Source organism: Clarias gariepinus, chromosome 13, assembly GCF_024256425.1.
Source record: "Clarias gariepinus isolate MV-2021 ecotype Netherlands chromosome 13, CGAR_prim_01v2, whole genome shotgun sequence".
In the NCBI taxonomy this organism is placed as follows: Eukaryota; Metazoa; Chordata; class Actinopteri; order Siluriformes; family Clariidae; genus Clarias; species Clarias gariepinus.
In genome coordinates this window covers 29,153,279-29,165,906 of record NC_071112.1, presented here as the reverse complement: position 1 = coordinate 29,165,906, position 12,628 = coordinate 29,153,279, and the positions used below count along the sequence as shown (strand labels likewise).

Genomic DNA, 12,628 nt, shown 5'->3' with positions numbered 1-12,628 from the left:
AGAGAGAACTTTGACAAATTTTAATAAAGCGACGAACCGTTTCGAACTTGGTTTGATTAGAATGACACACAGTATGAAACAGACTTCTATACTCATGGATACGTACGTTCTGTAAGGTGTCTTGTTGCTTGGAAAGCGCAGAGAGCTGCGACTCGGAGTGATACAACGACAGGCCTTTCTTCAATGCCTTCAAATCACTGACATTCCCCTAACACACACACACACACACAACAAAAAACAAAAACACAAATACATTTTACATTAATAATGCAAGTGATTAGAAAGCATTTGCATATACTTATTTCTTTTTTACTTCCTATTATCAAAAAGGACAAAAAGAGAAGAGGAATAGCTGATTACACAGTAGCTAACATATAAATATAAAAAATCTGCTTGTTTTGCAGACATGCCAGGAGATTAAACGCAACCGTAAATGTATAATAAGTAACCCGTGACATTCTTTAAGCACGGCACGGGAAATGTCACAGGGTCATGACCTAAGGTCAATCAAGGATGCTTCACGGTCATGTTTTATCGTTTCGTGGCTTTACTGAAAAGCTGTGACTCGTATCACAAAAACAGATGCTTGCAGCTAGATTTGAGTCTTGTGTTAAAACAAATACTTCTCCAAACCAGCAGGGGGCAGTAGTTTGAAGTCAGGTATTAGGAATATAACTTTCATTTCATTCTTTAAAAAAACTAAACATTAATGTTATTATTGACAAACTGCAGCGCTATAAAACTTGCATTTTGTTGTTGATTATTTTCCCATAAGCAGTAAAAAAAAAGTTGTTTTTTGTTTTTTTAATTGCTCAATTGTACAACCCAGACCTGTTGTTAGTGATAATAATAAACTGTTTAAAAATAAAAGTTCCTGGTTTGAACAACAGCTCTTAAACCAAACAAAATCTTAATCTGCTTTAAATTTCATCCAATCTTTTTCCATTCTTCATTGTGTTTTGGAGAAAATTATAAAACAAATAGAAAACTCACAATAAAAATTACGCAGGTTTATTATCCTGAATACATTTCTTTATACCATGTTTATTTATATATTATTGTTATTATTAAAAGCCTGTGAAAGATAAAATCTATTTTAGCTCCTCCCGTATAAGAACAGACGCCACCCAGGCTCTAATCTTATTGACATTATTGACACTGAATTGTCTCTACGGCCTTAAATCGGGTCAAACGCTTTGGCAAAAATGGCATTCCCCCCTCGTCTTCTCACTTCCTGGACGCCACACTTCATTCGCTTGGCACTGATGAGTTCCACGAGTCCCCCAGTCGACTCTTCCACTCTCACTCTGCAATTCCTCAGTGACAGATCGGAGGAAGGCGTCAGGACAAGCTTTGGACAAATTTTGGAAAACAGGCTGAAGGAAGGAGAACCACAGCTCGTCCATCTCATTACTGTATATTTAATCAGAGCCAGATTAAGGCGCTCGAGTCAATAAGATGCCCTAAGAACAGAGTCTCCTCCTTAAACCAGCGGCGTTATTACTGATGACGTCTGGCTGCTGTGAGAAACACCCGACTCCAAACCCATTCGTCTCCAAACCGCTGTATTTCATTAGCGCAACACGCACTGCTGAAGATATTTTCCTCCTTATTCCAAATTATAGTATGTGGGTGGACACTTGATTCGATTCCATTGTAAATTTCTTTCTTTCATTTATTATATGATTAGTCTTAAACAGCTACTTTTTCTTGCGGAATTTGAAGTATTAAAAATACTGAAAGCATCTAATAAGCACTGAACTACAGTCTAACCTTATAACTGATTGTCATGTTAAATGTTAATCATGTGTCATAAAAAGCGTCCCTGCCCTATATTTTCCGCTATATTGTCTATTAATAAATAATAAAAAAGGAAAAAAATATCCTCAAAGTAATGTTAAAAAAAAATAGACAGTAATTTTTGAAGTGAATGAATAGCGTTTTTTTTTTTCCTCAGCGTACAATTACGTGCACTTTGTGTGTATTTTATTCATCACTTTTTCTGCAGATTTTGAACAAAAATTGAAGGTCAACATATTTGCTGAACAAATCCTGAATCAGCATTTCAGACATGGTGTAAAATTCAAATGAACACTGGGTGAAAGGTTGAATTTGAGTGTGAACAGCCATAAACACATGAACAGGCTGAATAAACACACATGTGCAAAATAAGCGTCTGGACGTGAGAGCGATGAACAGAAAACCTCTAATAACTCAATGATAACTTTTCTACAGCATGCAGTCAGACGGAGAACTCTCAGCTCTCTTTAGTGTCCGCCTCGCGTTTTTGTCTCTTTTCACCTCCTCTGCTGAATCCCTGGAGTGTTTTACAGCCTGACCCTTCAGCAGTCACCTCATTTCACATCAATACAAATCGCAGCGGTCAGCGCGGAAGGTTAAAAGTACAAAACGCTCCGCGATGAGTTATGGACCCGAGAAGAAGGCTCTCGTCACGCTTGATGAAATCCGAGCCGTATCCCGGCTTCACCTGTCCGTCATCCATTCGGGGTGTGAGGGACGTGGTGAAGATCCAAAAGCAATTTAAGCACTGGATGTTATCTATCTAATGAAATATTCTCCCTGAAGACTTGAAGATGATCTGGATCTGATCCACCCTGAACGAGCTGGAGGATTTCGTGCCTCTGTAATAGCACGCGTATAATTATCCTGTCTGTCTCTCTCTCTTTTTCTTTTTTTCCCAAAACCCGGTCTAATGGTTGTCGGGTGGGAAAACATATCTCTGTTCGCTCTGAGAGATTACTGCCAAAAAACAGTCAAAAGGTCTACCTGCGCACTGTGATCGTCCTTCCCTCTCTATTATCACTGGAAGCTCCTCATCACACTCGGCCCGACTCAAACTGTGTCCAGCTCAAAGTGAAAAGAAAAAAATGTGTGTGTTTCCTGGAACTTACAAGATGTGACTCAAACCTTCCAGCTCTCAGCATCTATGGTTTTACTTTTCTTTCTGTATTGTATTAAGTAAGCAATATAACACTTGACGGCGTGTTATAACACATTTTTCCGGCACATTTTCCAATCATTAATTATTAATTAATAATTACCAACAAACACGTTAAACTTTTTTCCGTGGAACGATCTTGAGGCAGGTCCGTTCCTGTTTTCGCTTACGTTATCGTCGCTTTAAACTCCTCCCTCCCTACAAGCCTTTCTGTTACAGTTTCAGTGTTACGATGTTCTGTAACTGGAGACTCCTTCCATAAAAGTGAACGAAACGTGAATCTCCTCAGAGAAATCAAGCATTCGACAGCATTATACAAAAACTAATAACACTTTTTGGTTGCACATTTAAGCAGCGACTCGGGGGTTAAATCTTATTCTTTTGGTTAATTGTGGACACATGAGGCCGTGCTGGAGTTCCAGTGGCGTCTGGAATCCGTACAGTTTCCATTAAACCCTTTTCTCTGAGTCGTCCGTCACACCACAGTGTGTTTCTGAGGGTAGGTCTTAGTTTAAAGTGATTTAAACTGTTTAAACTGAACAAAAAAGAAAAAAAGAAAAAGGAAAACTCGATACGGATGATTATTTATTTTATTTGCTTGTTTGTTTATACACAAAAGGTGTGAGCGTGATGTAACTAACGACTCTTGGAGGTTTCAGTATTGCTTATGTGGAAATCACGTGACCTCACCGAGCTAAAAGTGGTTAAAAATAGACGTAGCGGAATCAGTTGCTGTGTCAGAAACATGTTGTTGACAGGCGACGATCGTCTCGTTAGCTGGCTGAACTGTTGCTTTTTTTAATTAGTTTTTACTGACTTACACGAAGTACCCGAAGGAAACCCACCAAGCACCCGGAGAACATGCAAACTATTTATACAAATGAAATCGAATTTAATTTAATTTGGTATTAAAAAAGTATCTAACTGAAATTGGAATAAGTTCTGTCTTTTGTTTTCTTTCCATATCTGCTTGGATTTTTTTGGTTGCTGAAATCAAACTGAAACTTAATATCGCAAGTTACACCAGACATTAATGTTCATTCCTTCAAAAGCTGCGCTTGAATTTGAAGTTTTTAATCCAAAAAAAAAAAGTTTTGATTGGATGCACGATTAGGATGGTCAACTGTGTACTAGATAAACCCATAATCTTAGAATACGAGTGTGTTATCCTGTATATGTGTGTGTCGTCTCTCACCTGTGAAAATACCTGCTTGTTTTCATCTTCTAAAATCCGGACTTTCGTCTCCAGCTGACGGATGTAATTCGAGGAGTCTGTGGGAAAAAAAAACAAAAAAATGCAAGTAAACCTCGCGCTCGGCTTGCAGAAGTAGGTGTGTGTGTGTGTGTGTGCGTGTGTGTGTGTGTGTGTGTGTGAGCAGTGTGTACAGCATCCGTTACACCAATTACGACATGAACTCAAGGCTTACAAGGTTTACACCACAAAAGTCTCATTATAACGTGATCCCTGTGGTTAAAAGACAAACTGGATTATTGTACACATTCTCCCCGAGCGATTGGGTGGTCTGGGAGCTGCGCTAATCCCAAAATTACACCTAAACCCAAAACACTGTGTCCTGGAATTGTGAGACAAGAAAAAAAAAATGAAAGAAGTGCAAAGAAGTAAAAATGCTCACTGAAGAAAAAAAGATTTTGATTTGAAAACACTAGATATAACAATGAAGATCTGCAAGTTATTTGAAGAAATTCTTCAAGTATTACTTTTTCAAAATGCTCATTTAATTACGGTTCACATAATTACGTCTGCAGAAAAGATGCTCTCAAGATAAAAACTTTAACAAAACAGTTTGCCAACAAATTATTTCTTTATCGTTTTATTATTATTATTATTTTATTTTTATTCTCCCCACAGATTTTGTTTCCTAAATTTAATGTATTATTTGCCTGAACTGCTGCTCCTTCTGCATCACAAATCGGTGTAACACACTGGGAGGAGAGCGCCCTCTATCTGCCCTCTTCCACAAGTGCCCGGGATTGGCTAGTGTTGCTGTGATTGACAGGAGACACAGGGCATGCCCCTCCCACTCAAACAGCACAAACCATTTTGTTCAGTATTAAACCTTAACTTAAAGTTAAAGTAGGACTGGACAATAATTCGACATCAATATATATCGCGATACAATTTTTTTCAATAATGATTTTTAAACACATTTCCGATATTTCAAAATACATTTGAATATATGAGCCAACGGTTTTTCTCTCTCTTGCGCTGTGGAATTGTGGGTAATCGTCTCCCCTGCTGGGTCTAAGTGCTCGTCTCTTACTGGTATAATCAACATCCGTGCACGCGTGTTCTGTTTACTATAACACTGACCACGTGTGTGTGTGAAACATATTTAATTTTGTGTTTGTTAGCGTGTTTGTACAGCGCGCGTATAAAGCAAAAGCAAGTCTCATAGAGGGTAAAGATCCATTTTCCTCTCCTCTCGTGTTTCGCGACAGAGCGGAGTTTATGTGTAAGGCAGAGAGAGTGTGTGTCTATGTGTGTGCGAAGCCGAAAGGAGTTGGGGGTGGGTGGGTGTGTGTGTGTGTGCGTGTGCGTGCGCACGTGCGCGCGCTTCTGCTAATTCTACTAATAAGCTGAGTCTGAGAGTTTTAATTATTTTATTTCACATTTCTTGTTCGTAAATGCTAAATACAAATCAAAAGTGAACCTTATTTTTTTGTAATGTTTTTATTTAAAAAAAAAATATATATATATATATATATATATATATATATATATTTTTTTTTTTTTATTATTATTATTATTATTATTTTTTTTTTAAATAGGAGAAGCCTGGAGGTATTATAAACATCCATTGTGTGTGTCCTCGGCAGTTTTTTCCTGAGGCTTTTTAATATTATCCATATCGATATCGGAATTATATCGTATCGACCAAAATTAAGAAACATATTGTGATATAAATTTTTGCCATATCGTCCAGCCCTAAGTTAAAGTATGTGAAAAAAATTCAAAAATTAGTTTTTCTTAAAAATGCATGTAGTAACATTTAATAAGATTTCTAACAGAAATTGTCCCGCTTATAAACTGACATATACACATAAACCTATTGTGATACTGTAGGTGTTTTTTTTTTGTGGCTGGAGATTAAAACTTTTTTTTTTTATATTGTTGAAATGCATTCTTTTGGCATGGCCCAGGTTGTTATTTCTACATGTTGCATTTATTTCATTAACTAAATTAAACAAATAAAACAATAATCTCCTTTCTTTGTTAGCCGTGAAACTTACACGCGTCATACGCGATATAAAAAGCATCAGTAAGATTAAAGAACCAGGAGAACAAGGAGAACCAGGAGATGGGTGTGGCTCCGCCTAGCCGCGTGCGCATGTGTGTGTGTGTATATATGTGTTCGTGTGTGTTGCGCTGCATTCTCGGCATACCTGTTCTGACCTCGCTGTCTGTCTGAGTGTGACGAAGTATGCCGGGGCCGGAGGAAGGGTGCGAGCTGTGTCAGGCGCTCCTGCTTTATTTATTTGCACGCTAAGCAAGACTGAAATGACTACGATAGGACAAGCCAATAATTATGGAACAGATATCTTACACAGTCACCTCAATAGACAGACTCAAGTACGAGTAATTCCATTTAACTGGTCTTGTTTTTTTTTAATGGAAACAGTTTTTTCAATGTGACCAAGCACACAATCAGTTTTTTGACACACATTTAATGCATTGTGTTAAATTGTGTGTGCTGGAATAAGGAATTCATAGAAACAGCATGAGTCATCCTTAGGGTCGAAGTCCTGCTGTTTCTGGAATCTTTTACACACACGCGCACACACACACACACACACACCCTTCCCCCCACCCAACGCCCTTCCCGTCCATCTCCACGCCTAATCATCTTGATTTAAGAATCGTCCCTTTTAACCCTCTCTGTAAATCTGTCAGAGTCGCGATCGCACCTGTCCCTGAACGCGGTCTTGTTCCCTCAGACCAGTCGAGGTCACGGCCTCCCTCCGTCTGTCAAACAGGACTCTTGACTTTTTTTATTTATTTATTTTTTTACCAGCAATAAAACACACGTGACAGCACTTTGCTCTCCGCACATAATGTGCGCACTGGTCGCCGAACGGTTTTCTCGCTGCTCGGTCACCAGCAGGGGTCAGTAAGGTCTCGTGTCGTGTTTATGACGTCCTCGTGAATGGAAAAACCATAGAGGATGGTTTTTAGACAAATATCTCAAGAATAAAGCATTAGGAAGCGCGACGCTTCCAAGAACGTTAAATAAACGTCTCCTTACAGGAAACGTGAATTTGATTTCTCAGTGCTCAAATTGTAACGTGAACGAGCTGTTACTAAACGAATAAACGATAACATCCGCAAAAAAAAAACCTTGTTATCCAACTCGCAGCTGCCGGATTCGACATTTCTTAACAGCATCTGATACGCATGCTGAAAATATAAAATTTCTAAACCGCACTGGGGCGGGGTTTATCTCCATGTCACCCTCCACCCTGTGTTTACACCAAAACCATTCAAGCGAAGACAGCCTCGAATCCACTTCGCCTTTCCTCGTGACTCTCTAATATGACTCGGGTACGTCTGATCAGCTGACCCGGAGCGGATTAAAGGAGCCGGCGTCCCAGCAGGCCGAGTCTCCTGCTGCTCATCTGCAGAGAAACAGAAACAGAGAGCATGCGGAGAGAAACGCCCTCGTCCCCGGCGTGCTCTTTGATCTCCGCAGGGCTGCACTGCAGTAAAATATATATGTGTATCGCGAGGGTTTATCTCTGCTTCGCTTTAATTCCGACGCCCTGTTGGACTCGGACATTCACACACTCCTTAGCACAATAGAGCGCTCTCCTGCATTGTGTCGCAGTTCCTATTGTTGGCGATGGGAAACAGCCTGGGTTAGGTGCTTAAACCCGGAGGATCACGAACACACACGCACGAAACAATGAGAGACGGGAGTGACTCGGGTGGCGTGAGCCGAAACCGGACTGCCTTAACTACAATCCAAATTACAATCTAGGGTTTTTCTGTAGTCTTTTATCAGAGAAAAAAACAGGCCTGTGTGTAATTATGGTTATTCAGCTGCACATTAAGCGCTTTTTCTTTTAAAGGGTATTTGGTGTATGATAATTTATTTTACGGTTGCTTTTATCCGTTCTTATCTCTCTCACCTATATAAAGTTATATGTGTGACGTGTTTGGTGATGCGTCATATATATATACAGTGTGCAAGAGCTTCTTCCCTTGCTTACCGTATACCAGTGAGTTTCTTTTAATTGCAGAATTACACATCCCAAAATACAATGCATTCTATAGGGTATGGCCGTATACAGGTGTGGCGCCTTTAGCAGAGGTATTAGAGCATGAAAGTTAAAGGTGTGCACAGATGTGGAGGTTCGGGAGCTGGACTGAGTAAAACGCTACAGCGCCGCCACATCACGCACCATCTTTAGGTACAGATGAAGCAAGTGCTATATCTAACTCCAACACTATGACTACTTCCATTTGTGGGAAAAAAAAAGAAACTAAAATAAATACCAGTGAAAGAATCGCACCAAAATGAGGAAAAGACGAAATTACAAACTAACAAGAAATCATGATCTACTGTATGTGAAGCAGTTCCATGGAATCAGTGGAAAACAATAACAGGAAGTGAGGCACTCTCTCAACAATGCTTCAACTTTAGTACAGTATAACCTCCTTGCGAAAAAAATGCCGATTGTCCGAATGGCTTCCTGGTCGTCCTCTGTTATCAACCAGTGCTTGGCCCCCTTAATTGCTGCATAACAAAGGGATAACAAAAGAAACTCACCGAAACTGTTTTGGAGTTTTAAATTAAATGATAAACACATGATAGAAAGAGGCTGAGAGAGAGAGAGAGAGAGAGAAAGAGAGATGAACATCACGCTTGATTTAAATAGAGGACAGCCTTGGGAAACAAAAACAGACATGAACGCGGCCGTATTTGTGTTGCGGCCGTCGCCATCGTGCGACTTAATTAGAGAGACAGCGGGGTGTGGGACAGCCTCGGACCACGTCTCTCCCCATCACGTCTCGCTATCAGTGCCGTGACCTACTTACGGCTGCTTGCTTTTATTCTTCCTGCTCCGCATGAACGAGCGTACGAGTCGGCACACTAGTGCAGAGCAGACGATTAGTGCTGAGAGAGAAAGAGAGGTCTAAATAACGGGGTTCATTTAGAAGAAATATTTCAAAAGAAAACGGATAACACCTGCTGGGGCATCCTGTTATAGGAAAATAATTAACGACTGGATAGTGTGATGCATTTTGATATAAAGCGGGGTTAATGTTTTTATCGTGAGGTTGATTATTTTCCCACAACAGCACATCTGGAAGGTTTGAAGTGACTTTCTTCTTTAATGGATGTAAAGGCACAGTGGATGTTATGCAGCGAAAGTTTGAAATCTGTTTTTCATGATACCTGGGATGAAAAAAATACTGAACCCTTTATCCGCGAGCCCAAAATGCTCTAATCAGCGTAATAATGAGACAGATTATAGTGAAAGGTCAAGCAGACAGAAAGGATTATCAGCATAAAAACGCTGATTTCATCTCTTCTTTGGGAGTAGGTGTCTGTTTCCAAGGTAGATTCCGAATTCATACGTGTGCAAGATGAAATAAAACTCCTGCCTTCAATAAAATCCTCGTTAGCCCCGCTACGCGAGCCACTGCTGAGATCATACGTGAACGTGTATACTATAAAAACAAACGTGCACGGCCCAGCCCAGGAAAGCGCCGAATGACGGAGGCCCAGGACCCGTTTTAAATGAATCCAAGATGTGGAAGCCGGGCTGAACAAACAAAGTAGAGTATTGTTGCTCCGTCCTCCCTCTCCGGCGTTAAGCATTTCCTCATGAAACCCGAAGCTGTGCGACTTTCACTTGGCCTGGATTCAGTCAGCGGGCGAACGCAAGCGACGCTCTCCTGTAGCTCGCTGATTGCACTGCACACTGAAGCCACTACATTTGAGAAGATCTAAGGAGTGGAGACCAATCCCTGGGCCTCACTGGAGAACAATCAGGAGGAGTTCACAGAAACCATCTTCTGTTGCTAAAATCCAGCCATAAAATTTTATTGAATTATGACATAACGTCCTGTTACATGTCTGATCTTGACACAATCTCGGTCAAGCGTGAAAGACTTAGATTACTTTTTACTAGCCGTTATTCAACGGTTGCGATGGCTACAGCTGGAAACCGTTATACTGCTCTGTTAAACACTGACGTGGGAGACTCTTTCTATGTTACACAAACATACATTTTCTATATTAACCACAGAATGACAGAGCCAACACCTCCTGACCAGTCATGCAAGATTTTCACAGCTACTTTCTTAACAACTTTATATAACTCAATAAATGGCGGTGTGACAGTTCTATCGGAACCCTGATGCTTTTCTGGTGAATGAGAATATTTAATATATCACATATATCAATCGCTTCTTTTTCCTCAAGGTGGGCACAGCTACAAATCTTTGCTCGTCTTGCGGAACACTTACGCACCGCATTATTTGCAATCCGAGGTTTCCCTGTATGTTTTTCATTTTGTGGGAAGTTTAAAATCAGTTTGTCTCATAAAGTTCCGAAATCGTGGCGACAATAAAAAGCAGTAATGTGAAGCGGCACTATGAGACAGAACGCGGGTCGTTAGAGGAAACATATCCACAGCAGTCCGAGGTGAGGGCATGTACAATACCTGAACTGAGAGCCTGGTATGACAGAGCAACCAGTGTCCTTTCACTTTCATTTACAGCTCAGCAGTAACATAGTCAATGAAAATTGACCAAGATTATTATTGAACGGCTGAATTTGAAACTGCTTATTTTTAATTGACTTAATGACTGCATATAGCAATCTGAATCCTAACGCAAACATGACATTCGGTCGAGACAATTTGATCCACCAGACCTTCTTAAATTTTAATTCAGTACCCCTGATCTAAACTGATGATGTTTAAGATAAACTTTAAGATAAAGTTTTTTCTCCAAAATCTGATAAAAGAACAAAAAAAAAAATGTATTCCATTTCAGTTTTGTGACTCATTTGTCTTGGCGTGTTTTTTTTTACGCCAAGCGAGGTGTCGCTATCTGATGAGACCTGACACTAGATGTACTTGGGCTCGCATTCTTCCGTTGAGATCCGAAAGTGTCACATTCTGTAACAAGTCAGTTCTTTCATTTTTATAACTTGATAAGAGCTCCACCAGGCTGGCCTTGACCCCTGACTTAAACGGCACGTACAGAAATATCACTTTATTAAATATTCACGTGACTTCAGGTCAGGCCCAAAATGTACTCCAGGAGCTGGCACAGTTAAAAGACCTCGTGACCCGTCTCTGTTTTAGCGAGTGCCTGGTCCTTCATCAGCTTTCCTCCAATGACACTCGGAGGTCTGGTTCCGGCTACGTCCTGTGACGAGAGGTGCAGGAGTTCAGATTGCACAAGCTCAGCGAGGGAAAGAGCAGCTCGTGCTGATTTCAATCATTAACTGCGTTATGAGATACCCGCCCCTCTCTCTCACTCTCTCTCTCTTTCCTTATCTCTCTCTTGCTGCACTGACACTCTATGACAAACTTGGTGGAAAAGTCCCAAAAACTCCACGTGTTAGATCAACGCCAGCACTTATAATAGTAGCCCAAAAGGAACTTTGTTTGTTAATTGGTGATTTCTGATGTAACTGGTAGCTCTAAATGAACTTCTCCTCTGCAGCAGAGGTAATGATTTGGTCTTGCTTTCCAGGGAAGGTCTTCATGAGAGACAGTTTCATCATGGAGCTTGAAGGGTTTTGCACTTGACCCAATACTGTTCTTGCAGGAACTGTTCCAGAAGAGCCGACCTTCATGTCTTAAAATAACAACTGACTGTTATTGTTGTTGTTTTTACATAATTGCCTAATTCCATATGTGTAGTTTTATAGTTTCGAAATTTCCAGTATTGTTGTAGAATGTAGAAAATAAATCAACAAACAAAGAATTTTGATCCCAAACGGTTTAAACCGTAGTGTACAATCTGCTGGAACAGCTTTCCAAATTTTGTTGTATGTTGCACAATATGATGACAATAAAGGCATTAATTCATTCAAAAAGTCGTTTGGATGGTACATTTTACTCTATTTTATATTCTGAATGTTTATAAATTACTTTGCATACTAGAGAACCTTAAAAAGAATTCTTTTGTGGAAACAAATTTGTGGGTGTGTTGTTATAGGAAAATAATCAACCACAGGATTGGGAATAAAACGAAGGTTACGAAGATAATTTTTTGACAACGCGTTATATTATTTACATTCTAGTTGCCCTTAATGCCGTGGGATGTCCGTAAAACAGGTGAGTTCCTGTTAGCGCTTGTGTTATAGCGGCTATTAACATTTCAATAAAGTGTTACAGAAATGATGAAGTATTATTACCATTATCATTATTATTATTATTATTTATTACATGTAAAATGAGCAAATGAGGAAGAAAATAAATCAGACACTGTTTATATTCCGGTCAATCAGAATCAAGAATTAGTTTCCATCTAAGCCAAATATACTATATAAATATTTATCTTATGTATGCGGGTCCACACTACACATATTCATTTTTCAGTTAGTATATATACAGTAAAAATATACATTCTTTGATGATTCAAGCATCTTTATAGCTGACGAAGTAGATTTCATTTTAACGTAT

The 12,628-nt window shown here is 39.7% G+C and overlaps 1 protein-coding gene across 1 annotated transcript in view; it reads right to left on the bottom strand.

The window, feature by feature from the left end:
- ccdc85ca (coiled-coil domain containing 85C, a) overlaps positions 1-12,628 on the bottom strand; it is a 44,607-nt gene that overhangs the window by 12,102 nt on the left and 19,877 nt on the right. The window contains exons 2-3 of the mRNA XM_053510262.1: positions 4,155-4,231; positions 107-208 (exon numbers count right to left, since the gene is read on the bottom strand). Coding sequence (XP_053366237.1) covers positions 107-208; positions 4,155-4,231 — 179 coding nt within the window. The remainder of the gene's footprint in view (positions 1-106; positions 209-4,154; positions 4,232-12,628) is intronic.